The sequence below is a fragment of the Bos indicus x Bos taurus genome, chromosome 19, assembly GCF_003369695.1.
Source record: "Bos indicus x Bos taurus breed Angus x Brahman F1 hybrid chromosome 19, Bos_hybrid_MaternalHap_v2.0, whole genome shotgun sequence".
In the NCBI taxonomy this organism is placed as follows: Eukaryota; Metazoa; Chordata; class Mammalia; order Artiodactyla; family Bovidae; genus Bos; species Bos indicus x Bos taurus.
The window spans coordinates 43,783,156-43,808,996 of NC_040094.1; the positions used below are offsets into that span (position 1 = coordinate 43,783,156).

The 25,841-nt window shown below is 47.5% G+C and overlaps 1 protein-coding gene and 1 long non-coding RNA gene across 2 annotated transcripts in view; one reads left to right on the forward strand and one right to left on the reverse strand.

Moving 5' to 3' along the window:
* Positions 1-133: 133 nt before the first annotated feature.
* On the forward strand, positions 134-4,849 carry TUBG1 (tubulin gamma 1). The gene is made up of 11 exons (XM_027516930.1): positions 134-297; positions 620-732; positions 936-1,103; positions 1,967-2,035; positions 2,325-2,404; positions 2,827-2,953; positions 3,189-3,275; positions 3,373-3,522; positions 3,875-4,027; positions 4,111-4,272; positions 4,454-4,849. The coding sequence occupies exons 1-11, from the start codon at positions 249-251 to the stop codon at positions 4,649-4,651; spliced, it is 1,356 nt and encodes a 451-aa protein (XP_027372731.1). The 5' UTR covers positions 134-248; the 3' UTR covers positions 4,652-4,849.
* Positions 2,401-25,841, reverse strand: part of LOC113877124 — a 41,594-nt gene continuing 18,153 nt past the window's right edge. Inside the window, exon 3 of the long non-coding RNA XR_003506695.1 lies at positions 2,401-2,513. This is a non-coding gene — a long non-coding RNA (uncharacterized LOC113877124). The remainder of the gene's footprint in view (positions 2,514-25,841) is intronic.

Below are 25,841 nucleotides of genomic sequence, written 5' to 3' on the forward strand. Positions count from 1 at the left end.
CCCGACGCCCGTCAGGAGCTGCGCACGCGCAGTCTGCAGGGCTGAAGCCGATCGAGTAAGGAAGTGCCCTCGCCAGAACTCAGTTTTCATTGGAACAGAGGAAGTTTGGGGGCGGGGCGAGCTTTGGCGTATGCGCAGTGCGACGGGCTAGCGAGCGGCGGCTTTGCTGGCGGGAGCGGCAGCATTTCTGTGGCGAGAGCGGTAGCTTTGCCGTAGAAAGCGGCTGCAACGCAGCTGCCAGAGGAGAGATGCCGAGGGAGATCATCACCCTACAGTTGGGCCAGTGCGGCAATCAGAGTGAGCGAACTTCCGGCCCCTCCACTAGCCAGGGTTTCTTAGGTTCTACGGGATCTCACTGTGGGATCCTGAACTCCATCTGCCCTTCCCAGAATCGTAGTTCTCCGAAAGGTGGGACATGCCTGACCCAGTATCCAGTTGCTCAACCCCAAGGGGCCCTCCTCTGCCCAGTCGCTGATATAGTGCCCTTTCCTCTGACACGAAAGACTCCCGAAGCTTGACTTCCTATCCCTGGACCCAGGCATTGAGTCCCCCAGCTCCTAGTTGGAACCTGCCCAGACCCAGATATCCTCTTTCTTCCCGCCCCCGTCTCTCCCGTCAGTTGGGTTCGAGTTCTGGAAACAGCTGTGCGCCGAGCATGGTATCAGCCCCGAGGGCATCGTGGAGGAGTTCGCCACCGAGGGCACTGATCGCAAGGACGTCTTTTTCTACCAGGTGCCGCCAGCGACTTAGCCAGGGCCGGTAGTGGCCCAGGGGTTCTGAAGGGAAGGGCAGTGGCTTGGTACTGGGAATCCTACTGGGCAGAGGAGCCAGGGAGGCTGGCTTGAAGAGGGAGGGAGGCAGGAACCAGGGTTGGGAGGGCTGGAGGACTGGGCAGGCCCGAGCTAATTGGGCTTCTCCTAAACTCCCCTTTACAGGCAGACGATGAGCACTACATCCCGAGGGCAGTGCTGCTGGACCTGGAGCCCAGAGTGATCCACTCCATCCTCAACTCCCCCTATGCCAAGCTCTACAACCCAGAGAACATTTACCTGTCGGAGCATGGAGGAGGAGCTGGCAACAATTGGGCCAGCGGATTCTCCCAGGTCATTTGCTGTTCCCTGTTAGAAGAACTCCACTCCTGCATGGGGACTGGCCCTATGACTTCCTAAAGAGAAGATAAACCAGATGGAGACTATATGAGTGGAGAGGGAGATGTGACTGAGGGGGTTCTGAGCGAACTATGTAATAGTCATAAGACACTGCACTCGGCTCATGCCGGATGCCAGGCCATTGTTAATGTTTTACATAAATTAACTTACCCAGACCTTCCAACAATCCTAGAGGTAGGTACTACAGGTCCACAGTCTCTGTAGGTTTCCAGAATCCAGAAAACTCTGAAACTAAAAGAGGATTTATAACTACTCATTTAGCATCAAAACCGAATCTCAATATAGATAAGCTAGTTTATAGTTTCTGTTCAACTTACTTCCACTTCTCATTCCTTTCACTACAGAAATATTAATGTATTTGGTTAGCACCCCTCAGACCCCTGCCCCACTGGTGTTCTACTTAGCTTGTGTAATACACACCATATAGCCCTCCTAGAATCTGAAATATCTGAACTCTGAAACATAATGCCCCAAGAATTTTAGATAAGGGACTATGGACCTGTATTAGTGCCTTCATTGTACAGATTAGGAAACTGAGGTATAGAGAGATGAAGTAGCATGCCCAGAGTCACCCGACTAACTAGACCTAGAGCTAATATAGGCAGTCAGGCAGTCTGGATGTAGAGACCCTGCTCATAACCACCAGGCTGCACTACCTTTCAGTGCAAACAAAAAGGACCACTGTGTTCTGAAAAGGACTTTTAGGTACTATAAGGAGAATGGAGGGTGGCTATTCTGAGGCCAAAGTCCTTGTCCCTTAGTCCTGCCCCACTCTGATGCCCCCCATGTCTGTACAGGGAGAGAAGATTCACGAGGACATTTTTGACATAATAGACCGGGAGGCAGATGGCAGCGACAGCCTAGAGGTGAGCATCTCCGGAATGCCGGTGGGGGGCCAGCAGGGACAGCTCGGCAGCACCCTTTAGAAGCCATCTGTTAGGTGTGGGACCCTCCCTGTGCAACCTTTGCACTGCACAGAAGCCACAGGGCCTTGTTGGAAGTAATGAAGAGTCTACTAATCTGTGTGTGGGGGGTGGGGGGAAGGAAGTGGAGGAGAGGTCCTGGGAAGATAGGAGTCCAAGAAGTTATGAGATGGGTAAAATTGGAAATCCTGCCACTTGAAACCTAGATACTGACCGCCCCTTCCCCATGCAGGGCTTCGTGCTGTGTCACTCCATCGCTGGGGGAACAGGCTCTGGCCTGGGCTCCTACCTCTTAGAACGGCTCAACGACAGGTAAGTCTGTTTTGAAGGGCAGTGAGGATTTGGTTTCCCAGGTGACTGGGAGGCCCTCCAGATAAAACCTTCCCATTCACTGGAGCAGGAAAGGGCTCTTCATTCCCTGCTGTATTGAGAAAGGAAAAGTACAATGATCAGGAACCCAATCACACTCCTAGTGGTTGGAACCAGAGTCTAGAATCCCGATCTTTGATGAAGATTCAGGGAGTAAGCCTGATTCGGAGTTAGAACTCTAGGTCCTAAGATGTCTCTCTGCCCTTCCCCCCTTTTGGGTTACAGACTGCCAAAAGTCAAGTCTCCCTTCTCTGCTGTCCTGTGACCCGAACCCCAATTTCCCCATCCTGACAGTCATTAGAAACCCCAAGTTTACCAAGCCTCCAGTCTGTTGCCCTTGACCATCCTTTCTCAAACACCACTAGGTACCCCAAGAAGCTGGTGCAGACATACTCAGTGTTTCCCAACCAGGATGAGATGAGCGATGTGGTGGTCCAGCCCTACAACTCACTGCTCACGCTCAAGAGGCTGACCCAGAACGCTGACTGTGTGGTAAGTCCGGGAGTCTCCCTTACTCCAGTCCCAACCCCCGTCTATTTCATCCTTTTCATGCATTTTTAAAAGTCCCATTTTGAACCTTCCTGTGCCCCAGTCTTGTTCAAGTCTCTTTTGGATGGGTCTTTCTGGCCATGAAGCACCAGGGAAATGAAGCGTCATAGCCCAGACTCAGGCAGAGCTCCTGTACTTTCTGTCCTCCTAAATCTGACACCCTCTTCTGTCCCCCCAGGTGGTGCTGGACAACACTGCCCTGAACCGGATCGCCACAGACCGCCTGCACATCCAGAATCCCTCATTCTCCCAGATCAACCAGCTGGTGAGCCCCCTGCTCCTGGACTCCCTCCTTCCCAAAGCACCATCTAGGGAAGGGAGGCCCCCAGGACAAGGCCCATGACCCGGCACCCTGTCCCCAGGTATCCACCATCATGTCAGCCAGCACCACCACCCTGCGCTACCCCGGCTACATGAACAACGACCTCATCGGCCTCATCGCCTCGCTTATTCCCACGCCACGGCTCCACTTCCTCATGACTGGTTACACCCCCCTCACCACGGACCAGTCGGTAAGAGCAGCCCTCAGGCCCAGCAGGCCCTGACCAGCCTTTCCCTTCTCTCTGCTGCACCCAGAGGCCCTGCTTCCTGGCTGACTTGCTCTCCTCTCCCCCTGCCTGTGGTGCCCTGCAGGGCCCAGGCTATATGGAGTCTGCTGATGCTTCTGCACAAGGCATGAATTAGCTGAGCTCGGGGGACTGAGATCTCTGATCCCTCAGTGAGGACCTGAATCTAAGGACACTCCCCAGAGAGACCAGGCTCCCCCGCGTCTGATGGGGCTGTGCGTCGCCTCGTGCTTTCTGTCCATGCATCTCTCAACTGTGCCCTGAGTGCTGGGCTGCCCTGTGGCCACTCTCCCCTCAGGTGGCCAGCGTGAGAAAGACCACGGTCCTGGATGTCATGAGGCGACTGCTGCAGCCCAAGAACGTGATGGTGTCCACAGGCCGGGATCGCCAGACCAACCACTGCTACATCGCCATCCTCAACATCATCCAGGGGGAGGTGGACCCCACCCAGGTAGGTGAAGCCCCTTTGTCCTACCCCCGGAGCCCATAGGGGTAGAGGAGAGGCTACCACCACCATTCCTGTGCCCACCCCAGGTCCACAAGAGCCTGCAGAGGATCCGGGAACGGAAGCTGGCCAACTTCATCCCCTGGGGCCCCGCCAGCATCCAGGTGGCCTTGTCCAGGAAGTCGCCCTACCTGCCTTCTGCCCACAGGGTCAGTGGGCTCATGATGGCCAACCACACCAGCATCTCCTCGGTGAGCCCCATAGTCATCTTCCTGGTGGTGCCTCATCTCTCTACAACCCTGCTGCCCTGCTTCTGGCTTTTTTTTACTGTGGGGATACCCCAGCCTTGGTTCCCTGGCTCTCTGAGTCACATGGTTCCTTGAAGTTCTCCGTGACCCCTCTCCACTCTAAATCCTTTTTGTACACCCTTAGCTCTTTGAGCGGACCTGTCGCCAGTACGACAAGCTGCGGAAGCGGGAGGCCTTCCTAGAGCAGTTTCGCAAGGAGGACATCTTCAAGGAGAACTTTGACGAGCTGGATACATCCAGGGAGATTGTGCAGCAGCTCATCGATGAGTACCACGCAGCCACAAGGCCAGACTACATCTCCTGGGGCACCCAGGAGCAGTGAGTCCTCTGGACAGGGACCCTCATCTGCCTTACTGGTTGGCCCAGGCCCCGCCTGACTGACCACCCCTCAGAGCACAGATCAGGGACCTCGCACCTCTTTCTTATCAACACACTTACCCGTACTCTCTGTTGACCTGAGGACACATGTAATCTCCTTGTGAGACTGTTTATGTTTAATAAACCACTGGATATAAATCAAGTCACTGGACTGTTTGAAGGCTTGGGGAACTGGAAGAGGGGGTGCCTGTTCTTTCTCCATCATTCTGATGGGGTCTTCCTCTACTTCCTACACCTTCAACTCTAAGCAAATGGCCTCCCCTAGCTTTTCCTTCCCCTGCTTAGTATTGGAGAACATGGGTGGGCTGACTCACCTGAGACATTCCTTTTTAGGGCAAACAGGCCCACACACACTGCCTTGCTCTCCTGACACTCTGTATCCCAGTTCCTCCCACCCTCCACCTCCCCATATGGTGACCATTCGCCAGTTTCACATTCCCACATCTGAATGTCCCATTGGTCATCACAGCAGCAGGCCTGTGGCCACCACCCCCACCACCAAGCCCTGGACAAGCAGTAGAGTCAGCCCAAATGCCTTTAATCTTGCAGGCAGGGTAGTGACAGAAAGCCAGTCCTGGAATGCCCTGGTCAGGCAGGTGGAGTCTAGGATGATCAAATCAGGAGACCAAATCCAAAGCCTGGACTATAAGCAGGGCCAAAAGTGGACCCATATCTAAGGTGCCAAAATTCAGTTATTTCAAAGGCTAAAGTTGCCTTTTTAATTAATTAATTTGCTGTGCATTAATTAATTTGCTGTGGATCTTTAGTTGCAGCATGCAAACTCTTATTTGAGGTAGGTGGGATCTAGTTCCCTGACCAGGGATTGAACCCAGGTTCCCTGCATTGGGAGCATGGAGTCTTAGCACTGGACAACAAGGGAAGTCCCAGAGCCTTCTACTTCTGGTACAAGATTGCAGGGGAGTAGTTAATACACAGTGGCCTAAGGCTTCAGGATCAAAAGAACAAAGCAGGTTGTCCGTAGACTGGTGGATTGTCAGGGCCCCTCTTAGGCCCTCATACCCCCCAAAGCTGAGGGTTGTAGTAACTTTTACATGCATGTGGACCCTGTGCCAGGTGCTCTGCATTATTTTGTTTAATCCTCAGGACAGTCCTATGAAGTAGTAAATGTTATTAACCCCATTTTGTAAATGAGGAAACAGGCTGAGTGATTAATTTACCCAGTCACCCAGCTGGTGAAGAATAGAGTTAGAGTCAAACCCTGGTTTGACTGCCTGGCATCGGTGTTCCTAACCATTGCACATCCTGCTTTTTGTGATACCTTCCTGGGCTGGTGTAGAAGAGTCCCATTTCTGGGGTCTTGGAGCTGTAGGATGGGTCCATGGTTGTCACAGGATGTGGGGACCTTGAACACCTGTGCATATTGGGCAGGTGGAGTCCAGGGAGGGAGGGGGTGTCGGCCTCAGCAGGCAGCAGGTAAACCCACCAAGCGTCCCTATCACCCCGGTCAGGGCAGTCTTCTTGCCTCACCACCCAGATGTCTGGGGCCAAACCTAGAGAACCAGGCCCTGTGGATGGGAAGGATGGTACTGGCAGGGCCCAGCAAGCAGATGAAGCACCAGCCCAAGAAAGTCCCTCTAGCTCTCCATGAAGGCTGAAGAGTCCCCTTCACTTTGGGTGAACTAGGACTTTTTCCCTCTTGCTCCCTGTTAGCCTGGGGACACACTTTTCCTTCCATGAACCACTGTATCTTTCATAAAGCTCTGGACGTAAACAAAGCGAGCAACACACAGGGCAGACCTTCATGAACAAAGGGGACGATTACAGGACTGATGCGCTGAGAATGCGTAGTCACAAGCCAGGCCCTGGGCTGCCTGAGGGTGGCAGGGAGGCTGGTCACATCAAAGCCTGTCACCACCACGGTCAAAGCATGAGCCTGTCTCTTTTGGTTGCCAGGGTCTGTAGGTGGTAGACTCAGGAGAGCCAGCCTTGTTGTCAGCCAGCTGCCTGTTCATCCAGGAGGGAAGAAGATGACTTCAGGAAAAACCAATGGGCACCGGGTCCCTTCTCAGCTCTACCTCTGACGCCTGCACCCTGGATACCTTGTGTTGCTCCCGCCCTTGCCACTGACGACCTGCCTTTCATCTCCTGGGGCATCTGCAAGACTGGCTGGTGCTGAATAGGGGATCATGAGCTAGCTGGCAGATGTGGTGAGGCTGCTGTATGTGAAGAGCCAGCTGGCCCCCCTCCAGGCCACAACCATCCCAGAACCCTCCTTTGCGAGCCTAGTTAAACAGTATGGAGCCCAGAAGGGAAGGAATACCTAGGGAATCTAGAGTCAAAGTTGTATGTGGATATTACTAGCTACCGACCCAGAGGGGTGAATACCCTCCTCAGGAGGGGGAACTGGACTTAGCAAAGATGCCTCCTTTTTCTGACTGCTGAGTGTCTCAGCGCAGACTAACACCTCAATGCCAACTTCAGAGCTGGGCCCCTCCCCCAAGGCTATTTCCAGATCACCCATCACCCCACACCAGCCCAACCCCTCCCTGTTCTTGGCCAGCAGCAAACCCCAAAGTGTGTCAACCAGAGGGCAGCAAGGAGGCCAGGTGGAAAGGGAGGGAGGCCTCTGGGATCAGGGCAGCAGGTGGTGCTGGTGAGAAAAATCCCTGCGGTCTGAGAGCCTGCCAGCCACAGAAGTGACTGTCCCTGATGAGCGACAGGACTGTTTCGGAGGAGCTGGAGTGAGCAGAATGCTCAAGCCTGGAACAGGAACCACTTCTGGACTAAAGAGATGAGAGAAATGAACAATTTATTTTATTTCAGCATTTATGTTTTGGCTGTGCTGGGTCTTCATTGCTGTGTGCGGGCTTTCTCTAGCTGCAGTGAGCAGAGACTACTCTAGTTTCAGCAAGAGGGCTTCTTGTGGTGGCTTCTCCTGTGCTTCTCCTAGAGCACAGGCTCTAGGGCTTCAGTCGTTGCAACACAAGGGTTTAGTTGCTCTGCGGCATGTGGAATTTTCCCAGACCAGGGATTGAACCTGTGTCCCCCGTATTGGCAGGCGGATTCTTAACAACTGAACCATCAGGGAAGTTCAAAGATGAGCCACTTAAAGGTAATTTTTCTAGAACACTTCAGTGTGATGTGACCACGGGGACCTTTATATGTACCTGAGACAGAGATCTAGCAATAGGAAGCACTTTAAAAACAGACTGAGGGACTTCCCTCGTGGTCCAGTGGTGAAGAATTGCCTTCCAGTGCAGGGGATGCATCAGGTTCAATCCCTGGTCAGGGAATTAAGATCCCACATGCCTTGGGGCAAATGAGCCCACATGCACTGCAACTAGAGAGAAGTCCACGGGCCACAACTAAGAGCCTGTGTGCTGCAATAAAGACCCAGCACAGCCAAAAAAAATAAATACATTCCTTAAAAAATAAAAATAGAGTGAAACTTTGAGATTGTAATTTCCAAAAATGTGTTGAGATGAAACCAGGAGGTGATGAACTCAAGGATGGGCAGGTGAGGAGAGCTGCTGCACAGAGTTGGTGAGTTAGTCTAGCAAGCCTTATTCGTGGTCTCTACCAGACACAGGTATTCTAGAAATCCCTGGAAATGGGCACTCTGCCCTAGAGAGTCAGTTAAAATCCAACACAAAGGGCTTCCCCAGTGGCTCAGTGGTAAAGAACCTGCCTGTAATGCAGATTCGGGTTCAATCCCTGGGTCAGGAAGATCCCTGGAGAAGGAAATGGCAACCCACTCCAGTATTCTTTCTTTCCCAGGAAATCCCATGGACAGAGGAGCCTGGTGGGCTATAGTCCATGGGGTTGCAAAAGAGTCGGACAGGATTGAGCAACTAAAATCCAACATACAATCCTCCCTCCAGTAATGCCCACGCCCCACCACCACCACCACCAGTCTCCAATCCCTCTTGAGGATCTGAAGCAGGTAAGGGGATGCCCTAGAAAAGTCACAAGAGCATTTAAATTGACACGCTGATTTATTAATACATCATGTGTAAGTTTAAATTACATATGGCCTGACCACTACAGTGTGAAATGATAAAATGTTCTTGCAAAGCTGCAGGCTCTGTCAATCAAGGCCTAATACTTCTGTGAGACCCTACTGGAAACACCATCTACATATCTGTGGCACTGCTGTAGTGGTAACCTTGGTCGTGGAACCCAGAAGTAGGTAGTTCTCACTAAGCTTCAATCCTCAAATCCAGTGGCACTGAATTATTAATAGGGTGACCAATTCATCCTGGTTTTAGCACTGAAAGTCTTGAGTCCCAGAAACCCCCCTCAGATTCAGTTTTAAAACTAAAATTTCCACATTTCCTCATTCCTGGGAAAACCAGGACAGCTGGTAATCCTAAATTTAAGAACACCATAGAGAATGATTGGAAAATCTCAAGGCAGTATATGTGAGTGATCAGGGCTGAGTTCAGGCCTAGTAGACATTTGTTCATAATTGAGCAAGCATTTATTAAAAATAGAGACTGGGCTTCTCTGGTGGCCCAGTGGTTAAGAATCTGCCTTGCAATGCAGGGCACACCACTTTGATCCCTGGTCCAGGAAGATCCCACATAACATGGGGTACCAAGCCTGCATGCCATGACTACTGAGCTCTGCAACAAGAGAGGCTACTGCAGTGAGAAGCCTGTACATTGCAACTAGAGAGGAGCCCCCGTTCACTGAAACTAGAGAAAGGCCTCCTGCAGCAACGAGGACCCAGTGCAGCAAAAAATAAATAAATAAATGTATTTTTTAAAAAATACAGACCAAGTTGCCCATTAAACTTCACAATGGACCCTACCTGAGGGGGTTTCCAATTTTATCAGGAGAGAAAGAAAGTGAAAGTGAAGTCGCTCAGTCGTGTCCGACTCTGTGACCCCATGGACTGTAGCCTACCAGGATTCTCTGTCCATGGGATTTTCCATGCAAGAGTACCAGAGTGGGTTGCCATTTCCTTCTCTGGGGATCTTCCCGACCCAGGGATCGAACCCGGGTCTCCCACATTGCAGGCAGATGCTCTACCCTCTGAGCCACCAGGGAAGCTCTTATCAGGAGTGGGTAATATATAATGTGATTTTATTACATATTCATAAAATATTAATAATATAATTTTTGTATGTCATCATGTATTTTAATTAACTAACTGTCTCAAATATAAGTTGTTAATTTTAAGTGCTGAATGTAAAATGGCACTATTCTGGGCTTCTCTGGTAGCTAAGCTGGTAAAGAATCTGCCTGCAATGCAGGACACCCCAGTTTGATTCCTCGGTCAGGAAGTTCCCCTGGAGAAGGGATAGGCTGCCCACTCCAGTATTCTTAGGCTTCCCTGGTGGCTCAGATGGTAAAGAATCCGCCTGCAATGCAGGAGACCTGGGTTCAATCGCTGGGTTGGGAAGATCCCCTGGAGGAGGGCATGACAGCCCACTCCAGTATTCTTCCCTGGAGAATCCCCATGGACAGAAGAGCCTGGCGGGCTACCAGTCCATGGGGTCACAAAGAGCTGGACACAACTGAGCGACTGAGCACACACACACACAAGCACTATTTTAAGCACTTTAAATTTATGAGCTCATGTAATTTTGACAACCATATAGATAGATATTAGCCCAATTTTACAAACAAGGAAACTGAAGCTCAGAAGAAAGTGAAGCTCTGGATCATATGGCTAGTAAGTGGTTTTTCTGTACTTGGAAAGAAAAGACAGATGTGATAAATGTCAAATATATGATAGGCTGTCAATGGCAAGAGGGAGGGTCTCATTCTGTGACACTCCAGGGAGAAGAGTAAGGACCCATGGAGGGAACCACAGAGGGGCAGGACCCAGCTTCACGGCAGGGGGACTTCTCCATGATCAACACTACCCTCGAGTGGAGTAAGTGGACACGTGGACCGTGAGTTCCCCTGCAGTGAACTCAGTCAAGTAGATTCTGCACGATGACTTGCCTGGAATGGATGGATGCCAGCAGATGGATGAGGTGACCTTAAATCCACCTTCCAGCCTTAAGGACTGTTAGGAATTTCTTAAAAGTCATTTTCTTTTATAATAACGTTTATTCATTTTTATTTTTAAAATATATTTATTTGTTCTGGGTCTTCATTGTGGCATGTGGGATCTAGGTCCCTAACCAACGATCCAACCCAGGCCCCCTGCACTGGGAGCGCAGAGTCTTAGCCCCTGGACTCCAGCTTATTTATTTTTTAAAAAACAAATCTATTAGGGGCATACCATGTACCCAAATCCTTTCCAGGAACTGGGGATACCTAGATGAATAAACTAAGGTGCTTAGAATCTCAAAAAATTCACAGCCCGAGACATCTACACAGAAGTGACAGTCTAGATGGTAAGCAAATGTCAGCAGGACCACTACAGTGTATGCTCAGTAAATATCTGTTGAATATCTGCAAGAAGGAGAGGCTGTGGGGGGTCAGTGTGGGAGTCCCACAGAGGAACAGTTGTTGACAGGGTCTTGAATTCTGAGGAAAAGCTTCCCAAGTGGAGATGTAGGAGAGGGTAGGAGGGCTGGCATGTGCAAAGGCGCAGTCTGGGCAGGGGAGTGAGGTGTAGCTCACTCTCCTCTGAAGCTCAGCCATTCCTGCCCCATCAGTAGTTTTGAGGGGACACTTGCAACAGGCAAATGAGGCCACCAGGGCTCACCTAGGACTGCACATATGGCATGGCTTGTGTGCTCAGTCCAACTCTCTGCGACCCCATGGACTGTAGCCCACCAGGCTCCTCTGTCCTTGGAATTCTCCAGTCAAGAATATTGGAGTGGGTAGCCATTTCCTTCTCTAGGGGATCTTCCCAATCAAGTGATTGAACCCATGTCTCCTGCTTGGCAGGTGGATTATTTACCACTGAACCACTTTTAGCTTCAGAAGCCCCATTTAAGGCTGAGGGGATACCAGACAGAGAAAGGAGGCTGTGGCCCAACCCAGGTATGATAGTAGGCTTCACAGAGAGAAATCAGCCGGGGTCTTTTATGCAAAGGGAACAGTTAAGGCACTGACGTCCACAGGGAAAATCATGGTAAGCACCGGGAAGAACACCTGGGAGAAGAGGGAGGCCCAAAAACAGGACTGTGGGTTTGGAAGCTTCGAAGACTCAGAGGTGCATCTGGGGAAGCAATTGGAGACCAGGTCAGGGAGATATTCCAAGACCAGGTCAGTCATGTAGGGCCTTTTATGCCATGTAGAGTTCGGACTTTATTCTCAGAGCAAAGAGGAAACCCTGAAGGCCAGCTGGGAAGCTTCAGCCACCAGCCTGCCCTTTCTAGACTTTCCCCCCCAAATGACCCCCACCCCCACCTCCTGCTTTCTTTTTTTTCCCCATTATTACTTATTACAGGATGTTGCATATAGTTCCCTCTGCTATACAATAGGACAAAGGTTAACTATTTTATATATAGTAGTTTGTATCTGTCAATCCCAAACTCTTAATTTACCCCCTTTCCTCTTGGGTAACCATGAGTTTGTCTTCTAAGTCTATGGGTCTGCCTCTGTTTCATGTATAAGTTCATTTGTGTCGTATGTTATTTTTTAATAATTTTATTTATTTTGGGTTGTGCTGGGTCTTCACTGCTGCATGGGCTTTTCTCTAGTAGAGGTGTGCAGGCGTCTCACTGTGGTGGCTTCTCTTGTCTGGGAGCACAGGTTCTAGAGCACAGACTCAACAGTTGCGGTGCACAGGCTTAGTGCTCCGTGGCATGTGGGATCTTCCTGCATCAGGGATCGAACCTGTATGTCCTGCACTGGTATGCGATTCTTTACCATTGAGCCACCAGGGAAGCCCCTGTGTCATATTATAGATTCCATGTCAAGTGATATTATATGGTCTTTTCTATATGGACCTGCTTCACTTAGTATGATAATCTCTAGATCCATCCATGTTGCTGCAAATGGCATAATTTTATTGATTTTTATGACTAAGCAGTATTCCATTGTATACATGTACCATATTTTCTTTATCCATTTGCCTGATGATGGTCATTTAGGTTGCTTCCATGTCTTGGCTACTGTAAATAGTGCTGCAATGAACATTGGGGTGTGTGTATCTTTTCTAATTAGAGTTTTCTCTAATTAGAAAAACTCTTCTAGAGTTTTCCAGAAGTGGGATTGCTGGATCATATGGCAGCTCTGTTTTTAGTTTTTCTAAGGAAACTCCATACTGTTTTCCATAGTGGCTGCACCAATTTACATTCCCACCAACAGTGTAAGAGAGTTCCTTTTTCTCCACACCCTTTCCAACATTTATTTGTAGACTTTTTGGGGGGGGGGGGGGCGGCGGTGCTGCATCAGGTTGCAGCACATAAGATCTTCGGCACACAAGCTTGCAGCTCCCTGACCAGGAATCAAACCCAGGGCCCCTGCATTGGGAGCGCATAGTCTTAGCCACTGGACCACCAGGGAAGTCCCTGTAGACTTTGATATTTTTTAATTATCATTTATTTATGGCTATGCTGGGTTTTCATTGCTGTGTGCAGGATTTGTCTGGTGCGGTGAGCGTGGGATACTCTTCGTTGCGGTTCATAAGCGTCTCACTGCAGCGGCTTCTCTTGCTGCTGAGCACAGGCTTTAGGTGTCTGGGCCTCAGTAGTTGCTGCCCTTGAACTCAACAGCGCAGACGCAGTGGTTGCTTCGTGTGGGCCCGGTAAAGCGCCTGGGCTTCAGTAGTTGTGCCGTATGGACTTTGCTGCTCCACAGCATGTGGGAGCAAACCCGTGTCCCCTGCATTGGCAATCAGATTCTTAACCACTGGACCACCAGAGAAGTCTCCCCTGTAGACTTTTTTTTTTTTTTTTCCCCTGTAGACTTTTAAATGATGGCCATTCTGACCAGTGTGGGGTGGTACTTCATTGCAGTTTTTATTTGAATTTCTCTAGTAATTATCGATGTTGAGCATCTTTTCACTTTCCTAATGGCCATATAGATGTCTTCTTTGGAGAAATTTAGGTCTTCTGCCCATTTAAAAAATTAGTTTGTTTGCTTTTTTGATAATGAGTTGTATGAGCTGTTTGTATATTTGGGAAATTAAGCCCTTGTCAGTCACATCATTTGTAAATACTTTCTCTCATTCCACAGGTTGTCTTTTTGTTTTGTTTATGGTTTCCTCTGCTATACAAAGGTCTGATTCAGTCCCAGTTGTTTATTTTTGCTTTCATTGCTATTGCCTTGTCCACCCCCTGCTTTCTATTCCCCTCCTGTTCCCTAACTTCTTTGCAACCAATATTTGGCAAACCTAATATCAAATCTCTTGTCTATGTCCTGCCACTTCTTTCTGAAAGTGGATTCTTAGCTGCCGTTGCCAGTACACTGACGCCTGCTCTTTATCATTTTTTTCTCAGGAGCCAGGGCTGGCCCCACCCTAAGCTGCCCCAGACCAGTTCTGCTCAGTAGCCAAGCCCAGCTTCCTTCCCTTCCCCCAAGGCCTCAGATCATTCCTGGCCAGGCCCAGGCGGGCCTCCTCCGGGAGCTCAAACACAATATTCCCCTTTCTGTGTGCAGTGCACTGGCTGCACAATTTCACAGTGCTTTGTTAGTGTTATAATTGTATTTTTTCACGTAATTTCCTTTTCTAAACTCTCGAACACACCCCATGTATTCCATAAAATGCTTTGGCATTCTTGCAATAATTAAGTTCCAACAAATAAAGGTGTTTTGTAAATGTACCCTATTCCTTAGCAGTTAACTCTATAATAAGACAGATTTTTTTGGTTCATTTTTTATAGTAATCAAGAGATGTGGGTATGAAATGTGGACATTTTCTGTTAAAAATGAAAATATAAAGACAGGATACAAAATCCTTGCTACAAACTGATTTTTTTTTTTAAGTTTGAAATGATAAATTCACAGAAAAGTGCAAAGAAACACACAGTGAGGTCTTTGACACCCCCTACCCAGCCACAGGGCTTCCCAGGTGGCGCTAGTGGTATCGACCCTGCCTGCCAAAGCAGGAGATGTAAGAGACATGGGTTGTATCCCTGGGTCAGGAAGATTCCCTTGCCTGGAGAATCCCCATGGACAGAAGAGCCTGGCAGGCTACAGTCCATAAGATCATATAGAGTTGGACACGACTGAAGCGACTTACTTAGCATGCACGCATGCACCCAGCCTTGGGTTAACATCTTGCATAACTATAGTATAATATCATAACCAGGAAATTGACATTGGCACAATCCACAGAGTGTATGCAGACTTCACCAGTTATATATAGAAAACTATATGTGTATATATATATATATATATATATATATATAGTTAATGAATGTAAGTGTGTGTGGCCCTATGCAATTTTACATGTATACCTTAATGTAACCACCACCATAAACATGATACTTCATTATAACAACAGCCCATGACTCTCTCATGCCACCCTTTTATATCCACACTCACTCTCCCCTCAGCCTGATTTAAATATGAAAAAATATTAATGGAGCACAGAAAAATTGCCGAGAAAATTGTGGGATAATGCTTGATTTATTTTTTATTTTTACAATTTTTAGTCTTTTCCATTTTTATTCAGTGAGAATCCATTACTTTTTTAAATTAATTAACTAATTAATTTAAAATTACTTAATTAACTATTTAAAATTACTTAATTAACTAATTTGGCTGTGCCAATGGGATCTTCAGTCTTCACTGGGGCATGTAGGATCTTTTAGTTGCAACGTGCAGAATATTCAGTTGCAGCATATGAGATCAAGTTCCCTGACCACCTATCAAACCTGTGCCCCCTGCATTGGGAGCATGGAATCTTAACCACTGGACCACCAGGGAAGTCCCAAGAATCCATTACTTTATGATAAAAATATCTTGGTGAAATTTCTAGTATACACTGTAACATTTATAATCACATGATCCCACAATTTTCAGACTGGAAGAAGACCTGGTGGATTTTAATTTATATTAAAGTTTACCAACAGATCAAAATAAGCCCTTCCCTTCCACTCATAAAAATTTTTCCATCTCCCACAGAGCAATTTACAAAGTAAAACATTCTAAGTGTTGTTCATAATTTTATCCTAGCCCGCCTTTATAAGGTTAAACTTGAACACAGTAAAAAGACATTGTTTCTATTATTTACAGATTGCATAAAAACTCATTGCAAAATGTAGAGGCATAAAATCTTGATTTATCGTTTCTCTTGATTCTGTGAATTGACTGGAAAGTTCTTTTGTTGGTCTCCTCTGGCTCACTTGGGCTATTACAGATGGCTGGAACAGCTGGAAATTCATTCCAAGTTGGCCTCATTCACAAGTCTGGCAGTTGGTGCTGAGCAGGGAGTCTCAGCTCTTCTCATGACCTCCCAACCTCCAGTAGACTAGGCGCTGATCTGGGACAGTGCTCCAAGAGGGTGTGCCCCAGTGCTCAGGTGCTTATCCTCCCAGGTTTGCGGGATGCACAGGTCTCCTGGCCCAGCCCAAGGCTGATAGGGAGTTACACAGAGGCAAGAATACTGGGAGGCAGGATTCATTAGGGGCCATCAAAAGCCATAATCTACCGCAGATATAAAGGTTTGCCCCTTTATAAGAATGTAAATATGGGCAAAATAAAATACTTCTTTGAGTCCAGTGGAAAGGCTAAGAAAGGCAATTATAAGTAATTTCTTTTTTAAAAAATTAACTTATTTATTTTTGGCTATGCTGAGTCTTATTGCTGCACATGTCCTTTCTCTAATTGCTACAAACGGAGGCTACTCTCCTGTTGTGGAGCATGGACTCTAGGGTGAGCAGGCTTCAGTAGTTGTGGGACATGGGCTCAGTTTCCCCGAGGCATGTGGGATCTTCCCACACCAGGGGTCTAACTGGTGTTCCCTGCATTGCAAGGTGGATTCTTAACCACTGGACCACCAGGGAAGCCACAGCAATTTCTAATCTTCATATAACCATGATTCAATCAAGATAACAGACAAGGTCAATTTCCCCATGGTTAACTCAAGAACTAGTGCCTCATTAAGGGAGCTGAAAAATATAGTTACACAGTCAACTAGATGTTACATTCATGTATCTATTTCCATACATAGTAATATAAATAAGAAATTCTCTTAATATTTACCAAACATAGTTCAGCTATTTTTAAATTTTTGGCCACACCAACACATGTGGTATCTTAGTTCCCAGACCAGGGCCTGGTCACCTGAGCCTCCTGCGGCGGAAGTGGAGTCTTAGCCCTTGTACCACCAAGTCCCTATAAATTTTGTGTGTGTATGAGCGTGAGCTCAGTCACGCAGTTGTGTCCAACTCTTTGCCAGGCTTCTCTGGAATTTTCCAGGCAAGAATACTGGAGCGGGAATATTATGGCACTAGAGTGCCATTTCCTCCTCCAGGGGATCTTCCCGACCCAGGGATCAAACCTGGATCTCTTGAATCTCTTTATTTTTAAAAGATTTATTTTTGGAATTCCCTGGCAGTCCAGTGGCTAAGATTCTTTGATCTCACTGCAGAGGACCCAGGTCTAATCCCTGGTCAGGAATCTAAAATTCCAAAAGCTTTGCAGGGCAACCAAAAATATTTTTTAAAATAAATAAATAAAATACATAAATAAATATATTTATATAAAAATAAATAATATCTATTATTTTAGAATAAGTATTTATGAAAAATCTAATTTAAAGTTTACATTAAATATTAAAAATTATACATTAAATCAACTTTTGCCTCAGAACTAATTTCTGAAAATACAGGAAATATAAAAGGGATCAGTTCAGTTTAGTTGTTCAGTCATGTCCAACTCTTTAAGACTCCATGGACTGAAGCACGCCAGGCTTCCCTGTCCATCACCAACTCCTGGAGCTTGCTCAAACTCATGTCCACTGAGTCAGTGATGCCATCCAACCATCTCACCCTCTGTCGTCCCCTTCTCCTCCTGTCTTCAATCTTTGCCAGGATCAGGGTCTTTTCCAGTGAGTCCATTCTTCCCATCAGGTGGCCAAAGTATTGGAGTTTCAGCTTCAGCATCAGTCCTTCCAATGAATATTCAGGACTGATTTCCTTTAGGATTGACTGGTTGGATCTCCTTGCAGCCCAAGGGACTCTCAAGAGTCTTCTCCAACACCATAGTTCAAAAGCATCGATTCTTTGGTGCTCAACTTTCTTTATAGCCCAAGTCTCACATCCATACATGACTACTGGAAAAATCATAGCATAAAGGGGATATGCTTTTTAAAATTTTAATAAATATATTTCGGACGTCCCTGGTGGTCCAGTTTTTAAGAATCCACCTGCCAATGCAGGGCACACAGGTTCAATCCCTGGTCTAGGAAGATCCCACATGCAGTGGAGCAACTAATCCTGTGTGCCACACCTACTGAACCTGAGCTCTAGAGCCCAAGCTCCACAACAAGAGAAGCTACCACAATTAGAAGCTAAGCACTGCAACTAGAGAGTAGCCCCTGCTTGCCATAGCTAGAGAAAAGCCTGCATGCAGCAACAAAGACCCAGTGATGCCAAAATAAATAAAATACATAATGGATGTTTCTTTCACTGTAAAGTAGAATCAACACATGCTATACAGCTAAGTTTTGATGTGTGTTCCCTCCAAAGTTTGACTGATCCGACGGCTCCCTGAAGCATAAGACACATAGATAAGACTTAAGATCCACTGAGAATTTATTTGGAGGATCAAATGTTTCAGTCGATCTTGAGACTACAATAGTTCCTCAGACATCTGCTGTGAAGCTTGCTCCCTCGTCTGCCAGATGCTGTCTCCAGATGCACTGGCCCCTGCCCTTTTCTGTACCACATCTCTCCTTGGCTCCCTTCACTCTCCAGCCATGCTGGGCTTCCTTCAGGTTCTTCAACCAGTCAGCTCTGGCTTCCTAGCTCTCTTCACATGTCTCCTCCTCTGAGATCTCCTCGCTCCACTTCCTTCCTCTGGCTGACTCCTTATTCTTCTTGCATGTTACTTAGGTGTCACTTCCAATGAAGATTTCTGACTTTTCCATATATGTTCCACCTGCACCCTGGGGGCTTCCCAGGTGGTGCTAGTGGTAAAGGAACCCTCCTGCCAATGTAGGAGACAAGAAATGAGGTTCAATCCCTGAGTTGAGAAGATGCCCTGGAGGAGGATGTGGCAACCCACCCCAGTATTCTTGCCTGGAGAATCCCATGGACAGAGGAGCCTGGCAGGCTACCGTCCCTAGGGTAACACAGAGTGAGACGTGACTGAAGCGACTTAGCACGCATGTGTTTTTGATAATGTTAGCATTCTGTACTTTCCCTGCCATAATGTCACCATATTCTGCTATTTTTTTTTTTTTTTGTAAAATTAAAAAAAATTGTTGTTGTTGTTAAGCCATGTGGCATGTTAGTTCCCTGACCAGGGGTGGAACCTGTGCTCCCCGCATTAGGAGTGCAGAGTCTTAAACACTGGACCACCAGGGAAGTTCTCACACTTTATTATTTTATGTTTTTAGTTTTATTTCTTCTCCCTGAGGGCAAGGAATGACCTGTTCATTGCTGTGTCTATTGACTGACACATGGCCGGGGCACTCAGAAGTGTCCCTCGGCTGCTGCTGCTAAATGGCTTCAGTCGTGTCCGACTCTGTGCGACCCCATAGATGGCAGCCCACCAGGCTCCTCCGTCCCTGAGATTCTCTAGGCACGAACACTGGAGTGGGTTGCCATTTCCTTCTCCAATACATGCATGCATACTAAGTCGCTTCAGTTGTGTCTGACTCTGTGAGACCCCATGGACAGCAACCCACCAGACTCCTCTGTCCATGGAATTCTCTAGGCAAGAGTACTGGAGTGGGTTGCCGTTTCCTTCTCCAGAAATGTCCCTCAAGTGAATACAAATACAACAGAAAGGAAATTAAAGAGGCACTTTCAGTAGCCATGTTCACATACTCAAGATTATGCTCTTTGCCCAAAGGTGATGCTGTCAAGTCTTGACTTATAGTCTACTTACTCATTTTTTAAAAATAATTGTATTTATTTGTTTGTTACTTTTGGTTGTGCTGGGTCTTCGCTGCAGTGCCAGACTTTCTCTAGCTGCAGCGAGAAGGGGCTACTCCCCAGTTGTGGTGCTCAGGCTTCTCACTGCGGTGGCTTCTCTTGTTGCAGAGCACGGGCTCTAGGTGGACGGGCTTCAGTAGTTCATGCATTCAGGCTCAGCAGCTGTGGCTTGCTGACTAGAGCAAGGGCTCAGTAGTTGTGGCGCCCAGGCTTTAGCTGCCCCATAGCATATGGAATCTTCCAGGATCAGGGGTCAAACCCGAGTCCCCTGAGTTGGCAGGTGGATTCCTAGCCACTGTACCACTAGGGAAGGACTTCCCACCTTACTCCTACTTTTTAAATTAATTAATGTATCATTTTTGTTTGTGCTGGATCTTCCTTGCAGCCCGAGGGCTTTCTATAGTTGTGGGGAGAGGCCTACTCTCTAGCTGCAGCGTGTAGGCTTAGTGCTGTGACCTCTCTTGTCGTGGAGCACAGGCTCTAGGTGCATGTGCTCAATAGTTGTGGCTCAGGGGCTTTGTCGCTCCACTGCATGTGGGCTCTTCCCTAACCAGGGGTCCAACTCGTGTCCCCTGCATTGCAAGGCGGATTCTTAATCACTAGACCATCAGGGAAATCCCACCTTACTGTTATTTTAAATAAAAGTCTGACCTATTCGGACTTATGAATTCCTAAACCAACACAAAGTTGAAAGCACAAAGGAGAGTGCTACTTGGGACTGTCAACTAAACGCAGTCAGGACCAGCAGGATCAGTCCGATAAGGAGAGCAGGAACAGAAGCATTGCAAAAAGTCCTCAGGAAAGGCCAACTGGCTTAGAGGAGAAGATAAGAGATTTTGGGCAGCACAGCCAAATCCAAAGCCTAGCATTCATGCAGTGCCTGGAGTCAAGGAGAAAAGACTGAATTTCATTGAGCATATACCATTTAGGAAAAAAGAGGGGCCTTCCCTGGACTCTGAGCTTGCACTGCAGGGGGCACAGGTTCCATCCCTGGCTGGGTGCTGCACGAACCCCATGGTGCAGCCAAAAATTTTTTTAAAAAATAAACCAACTATAGCTTAAGAACTTAAAAAAAAAAAAAAGAGTACATTTTACCTATTTCCATGAAAACAAATTTTTTTAATGCTTTAAGTTTGGGGACCTAGAAAAATAAGCCTGGTTATCTGGAAAATCCACTTTTCCACATGGAAAATCCCCCTCCCCCAGCCCTGGTAAAACAGTGAGGGGCTACTGATTTTCCACTGAAGGAGGCAGTATCTTGCCTCAGGGATTATTGTTGTTGTTCAGTCACTAAGTCGTGTCTGACTCCTTGTGACCCCCTGGACTACAGCATACCAGGCTTCCCAGTCCTTCACTATCTCCCAGAGTTTGCTCAAACTCATGTCTCTTGAGTCTGTGATGCTCTCTAACCATCTCATCCTCTGCTGCCCCCTTCTCCTTTTGCCTTCAATCTTTCCCAGCATTAGGATTTTTTCCAAAGAGTCTGCTCTTCACATCAGGTGGCCAAAGAACTGGAGCTTCAGCTTCAGCATCAGTCCTTCCAAGGAATATTCAGGACTGATTTCCTTTAGGATTGACTGGTTTGATCTCCTTGCAGAGTTCAAGGGACTCTCAAGAGTCTTCTCCAGCACCACAATTCAAAAGCAGCAATTTTTCAGCACTCAGCCTTCTTTACGGTCCAACTCTGACGTCTGTACACGACTACTGGAAAAACCACAGCTTTAACTATACGGACCTTTGTTGGCAAAGTGATATCTCTGCTTTTAAATACACTGTTTAGGTTTGCCTCTGGGATACCAGCCCCCTGATCACGGCTTTCCTGGCAATTGCTCCACTCTATTTCATTAATGACTCACTTCTCTGTCTCCCCGGCTGGCCCATGCATTTCTTGCAGACTGGGATAGGGTCTTTTATCTCTTCAGCCCTGATATCTACCACAGTCCTAGCACATTGTAACCATTCAATAAACATTCATTAAACAAGTAAAAGAACAGTGTCAAGGCCATAGCTTCTACTCTCTGCCTTTCCTTTAACAAGAAGACATTAAAAGCCTTGCCGTACAATCACATAATAGCATACCCCAGGATAAATTTGTGTGTTCATCACACTGGCCTACAGATCAATAACACAGTTGACTATAATCAGCCCATTTTCAAAGAGGAGGAAAAGGAATAAGAGATGTCATTTCTGCAACTTTAGAGATTTTTTTTTTCAATTTCTTTTATGCATGACTTAAGAAAAGATATCCCAGGAACTTGGCTTGAATTTCTGGATTCAAGTTGAATTTCTGATATTTGAGCCTCTGGAAATGGTCCCAATGGATACATTTATACAAGATGCCATTAGCACCTGAGTGGAAACAAACCGGTGACTAGGAGTATTTTACTTCCTACAAGATCAAATAACAGTCATGAAGCACGAACTGGATCTGTCGACGGCTGCACCAAAACAGAGAATCAGTGGACAGTACGGCAGTTCTAAGGCCCTCTCTGCAAAGTCAGCTGGGAAAGGGGGCATCAGAACTGGCACAGGGGGTAGGTCACCTATAGGGTAAAACAAAGCTGCCAACTGGATGTGTTCCCCTGAAACAGCTTTGCAGTGGCGCGCCTCGCTCAAGGAGCACAGGCTCAGCCAAGAGATGACCAGAAGGAGGAGGTGAGAAGGGAGAGAAAGCCTCGTGTGTGCATGCATGCTAAGTCACTTCAGTCATGTCTGACTCTGAGACCCTATGGACCGTAGCCTGCCAGGCTCCTCTGTCTATGGGATTTCCCAGACAAGAATACTGGAGCTGGTTGTCATGACCTCCTCCAGGGATCTTCCCAACCCAGGGATCGAACCCATGCCTCATGCATCTTTTGCATTGGCAGGCAGGTTCTTTACCGCTAGGGCTACTCAGGAACCCCCTGGGAGAGAGCCTCAGCAACACCCAACTACAGCTGGGCCAGTGAGAAAAACATTGAGTCAAACAACCCCAGAGTTTGAAAGTGATCCATTTTTCTTTTCCCAACCTACAGCCCCCACTGAGAATTCCCACTCCCACCATGTCCCAGTCTTCTTTAGGATTCTGGACCCTAGAGAGAATTGCTCCCCAGAACATTTCTCTTGCCCACTCAGATTCCGTTTCTGGAAACGGTACTATCCCATCTCATCAGCAGGGCCCCAAGGTGGAAATGAATCACACAAGACACTGGTCCCAGGGATGGTGTGGAAAAAATACCAGGTCACCTACTGCTGCTGCTGCTCCTGCTACTAAGTTGCTTCAGTCATGTCTGACTCTGTGTGACCACATAGATGGCAGCCCACCAGGCTCCCCCATTCCTGGGACTCTCCAGGCAAGAACACTGGAGTGGGTTGCCATTTCCTTCTCCAATGCATGAAAGTGAAAAGTGAAAGGGAAGTCGCTCAGTCGCGTCCAACTCTTAGCGACCCCATGGACTGCAGCCTACCCAGGCTCCTCCATCCATGGGATTTTCCAGGCAAGAGTACTGGAGTGGGGTGCCATTGCCTTCTCCCTGAGGTTCATGAAAAGGATCAAGTAGCAATGAATCTACTAGGCTTTATGTCCAAGGGCTAATGAAGGCCAGACTATGACTTCAGCTTCTAGGACATAACCACAGATGATACAGCTGAAGAGGGTCCCCCACCCACAGCCAGGGGACAGCCTTAACTGAAGCCCATGTGGCCCCTGGAACTCCATGTTACCTCACCCTCTCGTGGATTGTAAACAGACTCAGTCCTGAGAACACTGTGATACTCTGTCTTCTTTGGAACCCACTTGTGTTCAGGGAGCTCCCCAAAGTGACTCTTCTATTTCAACCAGCTCGGTTCCCTTGGACTCACATTATTTATTTCTCTATATGCACCGTAGTTGTCCCTTGCTCATTCAGTCAGTTTCTGACCACTGCCTCTAACCCACATGTGAGTACATGCCTTCAGGTACATTCCATTATCAGGAGATGCAACAGCTGTTAATCCATCGCCCTGAGCCACCAAATGGATCCTTCCTACCCTGTCATACTCCATTCACTGACATCCTTGCCCTGCGAACAGCAAGGCCCTATAAATGCAAGCATTTCTTCTGCTTCTCCTATGCCAAGAGTTCTTAACCTTTGTTGATACATGGGTCACTTTCGAGAAACTGTTACGAACTTTTCCCCAGAAAAAAATAAACATATAGACTTGAAAATAATGTTAAGGGGTTCTTGACTCATAAAGCCCATTCTATGGACTCCAACTCATGACAAGAAATGATGACCATTCTAAAGAGACATGCAGTCAGAAGAGTGAGAGCTAGGGGGAATTCCCTGGTGGCCTGGTGGTTAGGACTCAGCACTTTCACTGCTGGGCCTGGGTTCAATTCTGGGTCAGGCAACTAAGATCCCACAAGCCAAGTAGTGTGGCCAAGAAAAAAAAAAGTGAGAACTTAACCTAACTGTTCTCCATATGCATCAATGTCTACAGAGGATTTGGGAACAAAAGTTTGTTGGTTTCATCCCTGAGGTCCAGCCAGGTGCTGTCCTCACCTGCCCACTGAGCTCAGGCAGCAGGCTCATAATAAGCAACCAAGACAGCGGCTCCTCATTGAAGCTGGAAGACATATCAATACCCCTGCCCATGTCAATGCACTCCCACCTATGGGGCCAGCCCAGACCTTACACACCTTTCCCAATGGCCATCTAGGTGGCTCTGGTGCTACCTCGTCACCTTGACATAGTGAATAAAAAGGACTTCCAACAAGTCTGCCAGGCCACACCTTCTCTAGATTGCCTACTTCTCCATTCATCCCTCTCCTCCCCCGCCTCCTTCTCTCTCCCTCCCTCACACTCACACACACATTCCAGCTGTCACTCAGGAAAGCAGTCAATGTCAGCATCCTGAGGCTTCCTTGGAGCAAATTTCCTGGAGCATACCATCACAGAAGACTGCTGAGCTCAGGAATGGTTGCCAATGGCCACTGGCCAGATTATATTTCCTGGGTCACTCTGACCTCCTCAAAGGCCACAGCCAGTAGCGATCTGGTATTCTCATGTTGACATCCTATTCCAACCCTCTCTGCTTTAAAACAAAGCAAAACCTTGATCTTGTCACAAATCTAAGTGGTTATCACATACACACAGGGTTGTCACCAACCTTCCCCCATCTATTCCAATAATGATTACATATTTGTAACAAAAACTGACCATGAAGATAATTGAGGGTGTGTGGACCCCAGGGAAGGGGAGAGATCTCCCTGCCCTTCTGTAGACTAGGGACTTCACCTACTTTCATATGTAAAGTGAAAGTCGCTCGGTCGTGTCTGACTCTTTGTGACCCCATGGACTATACAGTCCATGGAATTCTCCAGGCCAGAATACTGGAGTGGGTAGTTGTTCTCTTCTCCAGGGGATCTTCCCAACCCAGGGATTGAACCCAGATCTCCTGCATTTCAGGGCGATTCTTTACCAGCTGAGCTACCAGGGAAGCCCTTCCTTTCCCAATCATGGGAATTCTCCCTCCATCCCACATATCTTTCCTACTGGTAGAGTATTAGCAAAAGAAACAAAACTCTAAGGTACCAAAAGAAGCCTCTCAAGATGAACCTCAGAGTCAACTCTGGATGTTGTGGATCATCATGTAAATTAGAAATTTACACAGATAATGTGTCACCAGAGTTTTATTCCAAGATCCAGTCCAATTCTGGCCTCTCCTGACATGTGTCAGGCAATGCGATGTAATTACAATGTTATCATAACCTATGTCTCACATGGTTGTCGTTAACTAGATTTGTGATTTGGGGCAGGGCACTTCATGTCCCCCGGCCTCTGTCTCATCATTCATTCACTCAACAAACATTTATTGAGAAACTAGTAGTTTCAGGCACTGTGCTAAGTGCTACTGACAACAGTGATGAGCAAGATATAGACCAGCTGAAGAATTTCCCACTCTATTGTTTACGTGTTAATATAAACAATTCATCGTGTGACTGCATAATTAGGGCAATGGTGAAGGCTGGACAAGGTACTGGAGGAAAACTGGGAGGGGAGTACTATCTGACTGGGGCACAGAGGGGTCCGTAAAAACGAGAGGGTTGGACTTCCAGATAAAAGAGTCGGTTACTGTAAGATCATGATGCATTCCAAAAGGCCCCAGAAGGAATTTGGATATTTTGCTTCAGGGAAATGTGTGCAAACCACCCTCCACTAGTGTAGATAAGGTGTATACCATTGACGA